Source organism: Poromitra crassiceps, assembly GCF_964638095.1.
Source record: "Poromitra crassiceps genome assembly, chromosome: 1".
Taxonomy (NCBI): domain Eukaryota; kingdom Metazoa; phylum Chordata; class Actinopteri; order Beryciformes; family Melamphaidae; genus Poromitra; species Poromitra crassiceps.
This window is the reverse complement of record NC_139623.1, coordinates 120,971,308-120,985,971: the sequence shown is the minus strand read 5'-3', so window position 1 is coordinate 120,985,971 and position 14,664 is coordinate 120,971,308. Positions and strand designations below refer to the sequence as shown.

The 14,664-nt window shown below is 45.1% G+C and overlaps 1 protein-coding gene across 5 annotated transcripts in view; it reads right to left on the bottom strand.

The window, feature by feature from the left end:
* Positions 1-14,664, bottom strand: part of dpysl3 (dihydropyrimidinase like 3) — a gene marked incomplete at its 5' end in the record, with an annotated part of 181,146 nt that overhangs the window by 45,937 nt on the left and 120,545 nt on the right. For all 5 annotated transcript variants that reach the window (XM_083638675.1, XM_083638676.1, XM_083638677.1 and 2 more), the window contains 3 exons: positions 8,505-8,675; positions 11,403-11,544; positions 12,946-13,102. In XM_083638675.1, the coding sequence (XP_083494801.1) occupies positions 8,505-8,675; positions 11,403-11,544; positions 12,946-13,102 (470 nt within the window). The remainder of the gene's footprint in view (positions 1-8,504; positions 8,676-11,402; positions 11,545-12,945; positions 13,103-14,664) is intronic.

The following is a 14,664-nucleotide window of genomic DNA, read 5'->3' as shown; positions in this document are numbered from 1 at the left end:
TGATGTTCCCTTTAGATTGGGTTGTTTTATACAGAATAGGCACCTAATTTGGACCATTAAATGAATGTGGCAAATGTAGGCTATGTTTCTCCATATTTTATGTAAAGCCATACATGGACTACATGATTGGGAGAACAGAATTTATTATGTTTCATTTGGACCAAAACTAAAAAAGTAAATACAATTTATATATATATTTTTTATTTTTGACCAGAGTGAAATGTTATATGGTCTCTGATTCTAAATATAGCGGAATCACTTTTGACCAAGTAAAACCATTTTTTACAAGCATTTTATGAAATATAGGGGGAAATGAATGGCAGATGAAATCTCTTGGCTCGTATGCTGCATATTATGCCTGAAGAGGGAGTGACTGGCTCCACTCTGTTCTTCTAAAAGAGAGAACGTTGTTTCATGCAGTGAGGGGCTGCTCAGTCTTTACAGTGAGTGAGGTATGGCAGCACAATGCACAGAGTTCCAGGCAGTCAAGCAGAAGGCAGACTTCTTTTGATGCCATTTGATGTGTAACGTTAGTGAACGCTGGCTGTCTTGACTCTTTAACCTGGTCCCACACGCAGCCCTGCTCCCCAGTGCTTCAGACTCTTTAACCTGGTCACACACGCAGCCCTGCTCCCCAGTGCTTCAGACTCTTTAACCTGGTCACACACGCAGCCCTGCTCCCCAGTGCTTCAGACTCTTTAACCTGGTCACACACGCAGCCCTGCTCCCCAGTGCTTCAGACTCTTTAACCTGGTCACACACGCAGCCCTGCTCCCCAGTGCTTCAGACTCTTTAACCTGGTCACACACGCAGCCCTGCTCCCAGACCCCAGTGCTTCAGACTCTTTAACCTGGTCACACACGCAGCCCTGCTCCCAGACCCCAGTGCTTCAGACTCTTTAACCTGGTCACACACGCAGCCCTGCTCCCCAGTGCTTCAGACTCTTTAACCTGGTCACACACACAGCCCTGCTCCCAGACCCCAGTGCTTCAGACTATTTAACCTGGTCACACACGCAGCCCTGCTCCCCAGTGCTTCAGACTCTTTAACCTGGTCACACACGCAGCCCTGCTCGCCAGTGCTTCAGACTCTTTAACCTGGTCACACACGCAGCCCTGCTCCCCAGTGCTTCAGACTCTTTAACCTGGTCACACACGCAGCCCTGCTCCCCAGTGCTTCAGACTCTTTAACCTGGTCACACACGCAGCCCTGCTCCCCAGTGCTTCAGACTCTTTAACCTGGTCACACACGCAGCCCTGCTCCCCAGTGCTTCAGACTCTTTAACCTTCTCGCAGATCACAGCGAGAAGCGACGGTACCATCGCTTCTCGCTGTGATCTGCGATTTTCCTGGCTTTCCTGACTTTCCTGGGAGAGGCGGCCGCCTCCCATCTCAATGAATCACGATGCATTTAATCGATCACATGTTGAACAATTTGATTCTAAAAAATGAAAAAAAACTTTCAAAGTACAACACAAACTGTCCATTTTGCTGCAACTCGACAGTGCTGCTTAATCCAGGACAGGCGCGGACAGCATAATCGGGCACGTCGGGCAAATGCCCGGTGGCCTGGCCTGGCCTGAAAAAAATAAAATAAAAAAATAAATAAATTGGTGACTGCAGTCAGGCCACTCACTGAACAGCAGGCCAGGCGCTGCCTACTGGTTTACTAGTGGTTTTATTACTTTATTCAGGGTTAAAGTGGGTGCATCTCATTGTAAAATTGGACTCGGCCCAAATTGGGCTTCAAACGGCCCAAATCTGGCTTCAAACGGCCCAAATTGGGCTTCAAACGGCCCAAATCTGGCTTCAAATGACCCAAATTGGGCTTCAAACGGCCCAAATCTGGCTTCAAATGGCCCAAATTGGGCTTCAAACGGCCCAAATTGGGCTTCAAACGACCCAAATTTTTTGCCGCCGCCCTTCGGACGCCGGCACGCGCGTCGGCCCGTATCAGCCTGGCCTGCTTGGTATCTAATGCCCGGCCTGAATTATGATCCCAGTCCACCCCTGATCCAGGACCTTACTTCCTGGAACTCTTGAGAGTAAAAAACTGGTCCATTGGAGTGAATGGAGATGTCGCGACTCTTCTATATACATGGCTCTGATCTATCCCGTTCTACTCTGCCTCTGATTGGCCCTGATATCACTCAATCATCACTCCGCTGTCATGTGTGTTTAAGAGAGAGAGAGAATGAGAGCGGGCCAATGTGGAGTTTTGCGAGAGGGGGGGAAAATCCCGTTGTAGTGGTACACCACAAATCCGTAGAGTAGGAAACACTGCTATCTACACTGTGCCTACCATCATTATCTAACATGAGGTTGTATAAATTGGTTGAATTAACAAATACTGTATGCTAACAATGGCAAGACTGATCTGTATTGCATTCTTTATTATAGTCTTGCTCTGTCTGCTATGCCCATTTTCCTCTCTTCTTCTCACTGGTGTCAGTGTTCCTCCACTCCTCCGGTGAGCTGTTTTCCCCAAGTTCCATCCCCTCTTCCATCACTGATTTCTGTAAACAGGAAGTGCGCTAGGCTGGTAATGCCTTAATTTCCTGTGCTGACACTTCCTCTGTTGCCGGAGCGACGAGTCTGTGCAGCACCCTCATCTGCCAGGGCATTATTATGTGTGTAATGTGTGATATACAAATTTAAATAGCGTGATATCAACCTTTGGCTGTGAAAAAGAGGAACCTTTTGAAAATGTTTTTTCCGTTGCCAAAATTTTGCCAAAATTTGGAGCGTTATATTAGCCACCTTCCTGACAAGCTAGTATGAGATGCTTGGTACCACTGGATGCTTAGGTTGTCTAGATTCATATGGTACCATACACTTCACTCTGACTTTAAAACGGAGACCGCTAACAGCCTCTGAAATACAATTTTAGAACTTGCGATATTCGGGAAATATCGATATTAATCGAAAATCAGCCCAAGCCTAATCTCTCGAGACAGACTTTCGACTTGCATCGAAAATCTGTTCGCAGACTCCGTCAAAAGGGGTGTAACAGCGCTCGCACGCATGCTGCGCTTTACCTGATCAGAATGAAGTGAATGTGACCGGTGTGTAGTCAAAACTTACCACTTTCAGCGTGTAGCAAGTTGCTACTTGCTACTAGCAACGAGCTAGAGTTGTTATTGTTGTTTCATAGCGACGGACGGATTTGAGAGCGACACGCAGGGAGCGGAAAAGAAATGCATTAATGGGCAGAGCTGGTCGGTTGGAGCCAATGGCAGAGCTCGCAGGGAGCAGAAAGGGATTTTCTTCCGCTGCCGACCGCGCCTCAAGAGTTCCTGTTGCACCACATTGAAACGCGGCTCTTAGAGAAAAAAATTGTTTTTTGGTTTAACCGATGGGTTCCCAGATTGGCCCAATCCTAGTGTGTGTGTATGTGCATATGGATGTGTACATGTGTAGGGGAACAGACTTTATTTATGCTGACCAGCCAATCTGCAGTGACACAGAACTTCTATTGTGTCAAACTTTAAGCCAAGCTGACATGTTTGCTGACACTCCCAGTGTTGCTGCTGCTGACAAGGAGAGCTGCAAAATGTCTACAGGCCAGCTGTATTTTTATTCCAAGTTGGCAGAAGCCTTCATAGCCTCGCTCCTGAAAGATTAGCAGGATATGCTACAGTAGCATCCAGCTACTCAGCTGCGGGTGTCAGTTTGACTTGGTTTCATCACAGGGAGTCTGGGCCAGACATAGGGCTGGGCGATATATCGAATATACTCAATGTATCGCGGCTTGTGCCACGTGAGATGTAGAAATGACTATATCGCGAACATTCGAGTATAATTGTCACGCATTGTTTATAACTTAAGCCGCCGGCATGACTCGCTTCACGTTTCCTCTTGCCAGCTCTCCCTCTCAAGGGACTCTGTCACACTCAAAAGGGAGGGGGAGGGGTGGTGCATTGGTAAGCACTATCGCCTCACAGCTCGAAGGTCGCGGGTTCGATTCCCACCTGGGGACAAGGTGAACGCTGAAGGAATGCGTGCCCGTCCGCATGTCCTCGAGTGCCCACCGCCCGGGTGGGGAAGGCAAAAGGGCCTTTCTGTGTGGAGTTTGCATGTTCTCCCCGTGCCTCCCGGGGGTTTCCTTCATATAGGAACCCCCTTCACAAAAACATGCAATATCCTGGTTGCTAATGTGGTTCCTCCTCTGGTCGTTAAGGGCGCCTGTTCAGAGGGAGGGGAACTGGTTGGAATAGCGTGAACCTCCCACGTGCTATGTCCTACCGGTGAAGCTTCCTCTGTCAGGTGAAAAGAAGCGGCTGGCTGACTGCCCATGTCTCGGAGGAAGCATGGAGCCAGTCTCGGCTCTCCCCAGATCGGCAGAGGATGGAGTAGCAACCAGGATTGAGAAATCAAGTGAGCACTAATGGGGGATAAAATGGGATAAAAAATCGGGGGGAAAAATTAAGGGAAGGGGAATCACATGGATACATCAAACGCGTCAAACCGCGTCAGACACACCCGTCCTTAACCTATGTGCGATTCAAAATCACGCGTCCGCACCATAGACTGGCGAAACATGGCCGCCCCCAGTGTGGCTGTTGACAGTTTCAAATTATAACAAAACAACCACTATTGCAATTTGCAATACATGTCCCACAAGGTTTCTGAGATTAGGGGAAAGTCTGAGCTGGCGTTACGCTAAACCAAACGTGGGGAGGAGTTGCGGATTTGTTTGGCGTTAACGTTAGCTGTTTTGGTGGCTAACGTTAGCTAGCTGGTTGTGGCCTACCTAGTAGTTCAGCAGGCAGCGCTCCACAAGCTTGTTGTGACCAAAATCCCCGCATTTAAAGCACTTCATACTCCCAGAGCTGGCGTAAACCATAGAGAACCTCATGCATTAGCCTACTCAAAATGAAACGTCCAGGGTTTGTCTCCAAAAGCAACTAACGCTAACATTAAATGCAAGGTAACGTGAAGCTAACGTAGCTAGCTGCAGGGCAGTCATGATCTATAAGGAAAACGAATGCGCACATAGCCTACATAATTGTCAACATCACATACGTGTCTTTTCTTTAATCTAGACTAGAGGCATCATTTTTCAGTCAAAAGTGAAACGACACAGATATGATGGCGTATACAGTGAGGCTTTCCATGCCTCACTATAGAACTGGCCCCAATGCAAAATTCACAGCTTATATGTTGCCGTCATGCCAATAAGAGTCTAAATTTAATTTTTTATGTTTTATCTGCAGACTAAGCAGCTAGGCTTTCGGTTCTATAAAAGCAATTATTTTTTGTATTGACTATTGAGTGATACACCCCAGGTGTGCATAAAATACAGGTTAAGAACTTTTGGAAAAGTCATGGAAATCCATTGGTCAAAATGTGTATGAACCCTGAAGGGTTAAATTGAGCATTTATGAGAGATTTAAAAAATATCGAGATATATATCGTGTATCGCGATATAGCCGAAAAACATTGCGATATTCTTTAGAGGCCATATCGCCCAGCCCTAGCCAGACACTGCAAAAGATAAAGGCCATCCAAACCTGTGGTTCCCAAACTAGGATCCAGGGGTCCCTAGATGTTAGAGCCATGAGGGAATACATAAACGTGAACTCAGATTCAGTTTCATTCTCATGATCATGAAGTGAACCGTTTCCTGTCACATTGTTTTCTAGAGAGAGCAGAGCCGATCGTGAAGTGAACTGTTTCCTGTCACATTGTTTTCTATAGAGAGCAGATCACATCATGAAGTGAACTGTTTCCTGTCACGTTGTTTTCTAGAAAGAGCAGATCACATCATGAAGTGAACTGTTTCCTGTCACATTGTTTTCTAGAGAGAGCAGATCACATCATGAAGTGAACTGTTTCCTGTCACGTTGTTTTCTAGAGAGAGCAGATCACATCATGAAGTGAACTGTTTCCTGTCACGTTGTTTTCTAGAGAGAGCAGATCACATCATGAAGTGAACTGTTTCCTGTCACATTGTTTTCTAGAGAGAGCAGATCACATCATGAAGTGAACTGTTTCCTGTCACGTTGTTTTCTAGAGAGAGCAGATCACATCATGAAGTGAACTGTTTCCTGTCACGTTGTTTTCTAGAGAGAGCAGATCACATCATGAAGTGAACTGTTTCCTGTCACGTTGTTTTCTAGAGAGAGCAGATCACATCATGAAGTGAACTGTTTCCTGTCACATTGTTTTCTAGAGAGAGCAGATCACATCATGAAGTGAACTGTTTCCTGTCACGTTGTTTTCTAGAGAGAGCAGATCACATCATGAAGTGAACTGTTTCCTGTCACGTTGTTTTCTAGAGAGAGCAGATCACATCATGAAGTGAACTGTTTCCTGTCACGTTGTTTTCTAGAGAGAGCAGATCACATCATGAAGTGAACTGTTTCCTGTCACATTGTTTTCTAGAGAGAGCAGAGCCGATCGTGAAGTGAACTGTTTCCTGTCACATTGTTTTCTAGAGAGAGCAGAGCCGATCATGAAGTGAACTGTTTCCTGTCACATTGTTTTCTATAGAGAGCAGATCACATCATGAAGTGAACTGTTTCCTGTCACGTTGTTTTCTATAGAGAGCAGATCACATCATGAAGTGAACTGTTTCCTGTCACGTTGTTTTCTATAGAGAGCAGAGCAGATCATGAAGTGAACTGTTTCCTGTCACATTGTTTTCTATAGAGAGCAGAGCAGATCATGAAGTGAACTGTTTCCTGTCACATTGTTTTCTATAGAGAGCAGAGCAGATCATGAAGTGAACTGTTTCCTGTCACATTGTTTTCTATAGAGAGCAGAGCAGATCATGAAGTGAACTGTTTCCTGTCACGTTGTTTTCTATAGAGAGCAGAGCAGATCGTGAAGTGAACTGTTTCCTGTCACGTTGTTTTCTAGAGAGAGCAGAGCAGATCATGCTGGATGATCTGCTGGATGCAGTATTGTAGAGACGACAGGAAAGAAGAGAGGAGTCAGATCTCATGTCATTAGCCGACTATTGGTCGGTTAACCGAGAAGATTAAAATGGGCTATTTGACTGTCTGTGCCCCATTAAACAATTACCATTTTTTTCATTAGAAAGCGTTTATTTTGACATCTACAAGCAGAAAAAACACATTAGCAAAACAAAAAGATAATCGAAGAAATGGTCGATTATTGGTTAAACGGTTATCGTCGACATCCCTAAAGCATACTGACATTTATTTCGGTTTTGAATGGATAATCCAACATATTTGAATAATCCATATTCTTCACAAATCCATACTTCCGCCGTTTCGGAGGGTTTTGGATTTAGCAAGGCTCTACTTTACACTGAGAGCTGATACGCAGGGCCAGTCATGTTAGTAAGTGAACATCCACTGGGACTTCATTTCCGTTCAGAGGAACAGAGCTCGCTGGAAGCTGGTCAACAATGTGCTCTCTCTGCTTATCTCTCTCTCTCTCTCTCTCTCTCTCACTCAAGCACGCACACACACACACACACACACACACACACACACACACTTACACACATGGAGGCATAGACACACATAAACACACACACACATACCACACATTGACATTTCCCTAAAAATGAGAGCCCTCTCTATATCTCTCCTTTTTTCCGTCACACTCGCTTACACAAAGATTTCCGGCCCTGGCTCATATATTCAGCCAATCATATTTCATCTGCACAAATAAATGTATGTGGTGATAATTCCACTTGGCATACCATGGTGAAATCTGGAACTAAAATAGAAACAGCCTTAAAGTTAATTCAAGAAAAAGTCAGTGTACCTCAATCCCCCATACCAAGTTAGGTTCTCACTGCTTCAACTTTGGAACTTTTGATGGTGACTTTCTGCTGGACGGTAGAGAATGTGAAGAGGAGAGAGAACGAGAGACTGCAAAAACATGCGCCAAAAGTTGTGAGTTGGATCCAAATCCAGTATGTGGTCACTAGGGGTGTGAGTTTTTGGGTATCTCATGATTCCATTTGATCCTGATTCCTGCGGTCACGATTTGGATTCAAAATCAATTTTTGATCAAAATGATTCCCGCTTCAAGATCGATTCTCGATTCACTACATATTTATTTTGGGATCTACTCCAGTCCATTGTGTGCTAAGAAAGGCAGTGTAGCAAATTATGGCATGGAAGCAGAATAAAGTGTATAAGATTATGTAATTTTTTTATTTGGCAATCTTTTATCAACTGATTGCACTAATGTAAACACAGTGCACACAAAGCAAACCTAAGACAAAAGGTAACATTTATTCATGCTAAACTTACACAAATAAAAACTTCTTAGTATTTCTCAGTTCTCAGTGACGTGAAGAAAACTAAGTTAAAGCAATACAAAAAATATAAACGAAAAAAGAATGGAATCGAATCTTGGGAGTTGTGAATCGATTCAGAATCGTGGAAGATAAGAATTGTGATTCTTACATGGGTCGATTTTTTTGGCCACCCCTAGCGGTCACCGTTGTAGTTTAACGAGCCTCCTGGTGGCTCATACGTCATCAAACCTTAGATCCTGAAGTTTGACCTGCACACTTACCGAGTTGTGCGTCTTGGCGGTGACAGTGCGGACGGAGTCGGAGTCCCAGATGACCAGGTCGGCGTCGGAGCCCACGGCGATCCGGCCCTTGCGTGGGTACAGGTTGAGGATCTTAGCAGCGTTGGTGCTGGTGACCGCCACAAACATGTTCTCGTCCATCTTGCCTGTAGTCTGGGGGAAAGAAGTACAGCAAGAGAAGAGGTCACATTTCAAATGATCAGGATGGGCAAGAGGAGGAGTGAGATGTTGGAGAAATGTTACATTGGGCTCCTTTAGGCCATCTTATATCAATTTTTTGTGTCTGAATTTATTATACTATTATATTTTATTATATACATTTTGACCTTTCTTTCTTTCTTCCCAATTGTACTTGGCCAATTCCCCCTGCTGTCCCGGTCGTTGCTAGACCCCCTCTGCCGATCTGGGGAGAGTCATAGACTAGCACACTTCCTCCGATACATGTGCAGTCACCAGCCACTTATTTTCACCTGACAGTGAGGACTTGCACCGGCAGAACATGGGACGTGGGAGGATCACGCTAGTCCTCCGTGTCCTCCCTGTCCCCCCCCCCCCCCCCCCCCCCCCCCCCCGACCAGAGGAGGTGCTAGTGCAGCGACCAGGACTCATACCCCACCGGGTTCACAGCCACAGATGGCCAATTGTAGCCTGGTCACATGAACTCACATTTCATTTGGTTCTACCAGACCAACTTCCACCCACTGCAAACACTGGGTGAAAGCTTGAGGCCAGTGCTAGGCGAGTGCTTTTCCCTCTACACTACCCAGATGCCCCATTTATACAGTCTTATACCCATTTTGTGTCTGGATAGGATTTAGCTGGTTAATATTTACAGGTCATTAAAGAAAAACATCCACACTACAATACTTAAATGCAGGGCAACAACGTCCTTTATTATACTATTATACTTTATTATATTGTACACTCCAACTTCATAGGAGCGCCCCACACACACCCACACACACACTAAGGGAAATTATTCAGCGTGACTTTCAGAACATCTACACTTCAGAGGCAGCGTCGCACCGTCGCGTGGCTGACAACTGTGTTGAAAACGACAACCCCCTGCCTGTTAGCATTACCCAGACACTCTGAAAACTACAACCCCTGCCTGTTAGCATTACCCAGACACTCTGAAAACCCATTAGTTGTCAGTTCTTATCTATTTAAGTTCTTTGGTGCAGAATCATCGGAGTTGTCCTGCCTTGCTACTGCGATTGGTCAAAGAGTTTGATGATTGACACAGACAGCAACCAATCAGTTGCGGCTGAAAAATATGTCACCGAATCAGAGGGCATAGCAGAGTGTCCACACCCTAATGAGGATTAATTTGGAATGAAGGATTCATTGGGGCTGGTTACCAGGCTACTATTGACCAGCAGTTACAATAAATCTGTGACTCAATATCTGAAAAGCAAAGAATTAAATATGGCAGTACCGTAAATTCCGGACTATGAGCCGCGGCTTTTTCCCCGTTTTTTGGCCTTTTTTGGCCCCTGCGGCTTATATAACGGTGCGGCTTATCTATGGATTTTTTCAGGAAAAAAAACAACAAAAAAAACGGAATTCTCTCTTCTTTAGCACTCTTTCTAACTATAAATCCACTTCTGTTTTAATTTCCTCTCTTGCCCTCTTTTCACCACACCGCGGACACTGTGTGCACTGTAAAAAAAAACACAGGTGGTGTTGTGTTATGTTGTTTTGTTGAAATGTTAATAAATAAGAGCTTCCTCAAACAGCCATCTCTTTCCCGACAATCCCCTCTGTGCACGAACCCTTACATATGGTAATTAAACATTAAAACACAATAAAAAAAAAAATAAAAAAAAAAAAAACAACATTAAAACACCCGCGGCTTATAGTCCGGTGCGGCTTATATATGTAACAAACAGTCAATTTTGCAGGTGCGGCTTATAGTCCGGTGCGGCTTATAGTGCGGAATTTACTATCTATTCTAGGTTGAAGTCTTAAGCCACATGAAATTACCTCGCTGATATATTCCATAATGAGTAGCCTATTATCTTCATGTCACGAAGTCCTCTCCTTCTTCAAGGAGAAGACAAGATAGTGTTTCCCATACATAGGGGAATTTATGGCGCACCACCACAACGGGATTTTGACCGCCACAACAAGATGTTGACCAATTTTTTTTTTTTTTTTACAGTGCACCTGAACGCAACATGCAAGATACCCACTGAATAAGTGTCCAAATGTTCATGTCATTCTGGCCAATACTCCACTTCTGTTATAGCATTTCAGTCTGGAATATGGAATATCTTTCAATAATCTATGATTTAGATGCTAAATTGTCAAATACCCCCATCTGCTCGCTACCCAGGCACTTATGTATGTACTTAACCTAACTAACTTAACTAACTATCCGGTGTGCACAACATTGTCAGCCTAAACTCCAGCTGACACCCCAAAAACCTACAATCCGATACAGAAAAATGTATATTGTTTGTTTATTAACTGGCCCCTCGCCTTCTATCATTTCACGAAAGTGGCCCCCGGGCAAAGCAAGTTGAGTATCCCTGACCTATAGGGAGAAATTTAGTTTGTCATTGTAAACCCACAGCACAGTAATGATGACATGTTCTTCATAGATCTAGCCTTTTAATTTTGCTCTTAAGTGCTTTCTCAAAGTACACCAAATTCATGCATTTTACATTAAAATGTAAAAAAAAAATCTCGCAGGGGGGCATGCCCCCGCACCCCCCTGGGGGGTCTGTGGTCTCCAACCACAACAACTCAAAATCCTGTGGGAAACACTGCAAGAGATGCATACATACATATATACTGTATATGTTGCGTTCCATATTCCAATTCCACTTCAAAATATAGAAAATGGAATAGAAAAAGCATGTAGCCAGTCCTCACCACAGCCTTATCCCAGATGATGGCCATCCTCTCCTCCACTCCATTCACCCCCTCAGGGATCTGGGTGAAATCATCCTTGCCAATGGCCTTCTGGGACACGCTGAAGGTACAGTGAGCACTGCCAACCACATTCAGGTCTCCACTGGGGGGGGAGGGGGGGGGGGGGGGGGCGTACAAATAGAGAGACAAAGAGAGAGTCACTAAATATATAACTGGGGGTATAACAGTAAAATTATAATTTTGACTGATGATCTTTTGCTTTCAATACTGACATGCACTGTATTATGTACTCATATTCATATTATACTATACGTGTACAGCACATTTTCATATTCATATAGTAATCCCTATTTAAGTAAGAAATCAAGACTTTTGTGTGTATACAGTAGCTTTATGATATATATGTACAGTACAGGGATGCAAACTCATGGATAGTGAAAAGGGTGGCAGTGAGATACCAGGGCAGACATAAACCACTCAGAAATCATTCACTTAAGTGTCCTATTTTGGGTTGACAAAGGTGCACGACCATCACCTAATGGTGACTACGTTGCAACCCTGTATATGTAGTAACATGATCAGTCAACATGAACAGTCAAAATGATTACAAGTAGAAAAGGCTAAACAGGTGAGCAGCCTGAGCAGCAGGGGGCAGTGTGGTGCGTACCTGGCCAGCAGTGTGTTCAGATAGTCTGGGGTGGTGCGTACCTGGCCAGCAGTGTGTTCAGATAGTCTGGGGTGGTGGTGTGGTGCGTACCTGGCCAGCAGTGTGTTCAGATAGTCTGGGGTGGTGGTGTGGTGCGTACCTGGCCAGCAGTGTGTTCAGATAGTCTGGGGTGGTGCGTACCTGGCCAGCAGTGTGTTCAGATAGTCTGGGGTGGTGGTGTGGTGCGTACCTGGCCAGCAGTGTGTTCAGATAGTCTGGGGTGGTGGGGTGGTGCGTACCTGGCCAGCAGTGTGTTCAGATAGTCTGGGGTGGTGCGTACCTGGCCAGCAGTGTGTTCAGATAGTCTGGGGTGGTGCGTACCTGGCCAGCAGTGTGTTCAGATAGTCTGGGGTGGTGCGTACCTGGCCAGCAGTGTGTTCAGATAGTCTGGGGTGGTGCGTACCTGGCCAGCAGTGTGTTCAGATAGTCTGGGGTGGTGCGTACCTGGCCAGCAGTGTGTTCAGATAGTCTGGGGTGGTGCGTACCTGGCCAGCAGTGTGTTCAGATAGTCTGGGGTGGTGCGTACCTGGCCAGCAGTGTGTTCAGATAGTCTGGGGTGGTGGTGTGGTGCGTACCTGGCCAGCAGTGTGTTCAGATAGTCTGGGGTGGTGGTGTGGTGCGTACCTGGCCAGCAGTGTGTTCAGATAGTCTGGGGTGGTGCGTACCTGGCCAGCAGTGTGTTCAGATAGTCTGGGGTGGTGCGTACCTGGCCAGCAGTGTGTTCAGATAGTCTGGGGTGGTGGTGTGGTGCGTACCTGGCCAGCAGTGTGTTCAGATAGTCTGGGGTGGTGCGTACCTGGCCAGCAGTGTGTTCAGATAGTCTGGGGTGGTGCGTACCTGGCCAGCAGTGTGTTCAGATAGTCTGGGGTGGTGGGATCGGGGCTGAGGGGCGGTGATGTGACAAAAGAGGCCGCCTTGGCCCAGTTCTTGCTCCAATAGTGTGTCCCGTCAGTCCCAAGGCTGGCTGTGATTGGCTCCCCAAACACAACATTTCCTGGGAAAAGAAATCACAGTAGAAACCTGGTTGAGCATTTAATCAAATCCACTCTCATTTGAATCACTTCTGGGAAATGAAAAGAATCAAACGACGCACTTGTTGCATCAGTCAGGCCTGAATGACTTGTGGCCAGTTGAATCTGGCTAAAGGGAAGCTTGGGAATTCATCAGACAGACAGACAGACAGACAGACAGACAGACAGACAGACAGACAGACAGACAGACAGTGTTTGCAGGAGAGAGCCATGACCAATGCTTGAAAAGCCAAACGTCACTCTTGGCCAGGAGGGATTCCACTTTGGCTCGATGGTCGTTTGGCTTGTAGGTTTTATGCAGAAATGTGCTTTGACTTGATTTTAATTTGTTTCATTTTACTGTTCTCTTACAATGTTCCCATTGCTTTCATTTACAGTTGTTTTTTTTAGCACAGTTTTATTCTTTTACATGTTTCTTCTTTTGCCGTTTTTACAGTTGCCATAGCTTCTATTTACTGTTGTTTTATTTTGGAGATCAATTTATTATTATTACGATGGAAGTTATTATTGTTATGTGAGTGACAGACCAGTTTGATTCCTCATCAGTTACACTGAGTCTACAAGTCTTGTGTTGTTTTATGGGTCTTTCCCCTCACATCTTTCCTGGCTAAGATGTGAATGCTCAGGAATAGAGCCAAGCACAAGCAGTAAAGCAGGGGCAACAGACAAGGGTCCAAACTTGCATTTGACACCCATACTGTATGCACCATTTAGGGACATACACACATGCACCCAAAGACATACACACATGCACCCAAAGACATACACACATGCACCCAAAGACATACACACATGCACCCAAAGACATACACACATGCACCCAAAGAAAAACATGGACTTCTGATGAGAGCTCTCACATTGCTCCTCAATGAAGATATCCAAACACATTCTTCTTTCCTCCATTTTCTCCACCCATTCTCAAAAGTTGTATATATCTCACTCCATCACACCTAAGGCGCGCCTCACTTCCCCTCTGCGCTTTCCTTCCTTGGACTGTACCAGGAACCTAAAAAATAAGGATAAGACATCACTCATGTCACAGCGTTCAAATTTTGCATTGGGCCCAGTTCTATTGAAGTGAACGGGGCGGACAGGATAAGTCCCACTATAAACCATCGTATCTGTGTCATTTCACCTTTGATTGAAAAATGCTTCCACCAGATTAAAGAAAACACAATATATGATGTTGACTGATGTTTTTTTATGTAAAGATACACGTTTTGGTCTCCAAACAGAATATGACCCAGCAGCTGCTACAGGTATAGCTCAACTCAAGCCCGTTTGGTCCAAAATAGAGCTAGATTATTTTAGATTAGATTACATGACATATAATGACCGAATAGGGCATCAGTCAACATCACGTAACGTGTTCTCTTTAATCTGGTTTCAATCCAAGATGACAACACAGATGATGGTTTACAGTGGGACTTCCCATGCCCTTCACTTCAATAGAACTGGCCCCAAAGGCTGGCCCCAATGCACAATTTTAACACTGTCACATAAGTGATGTCTCTTCCTTCTTTTT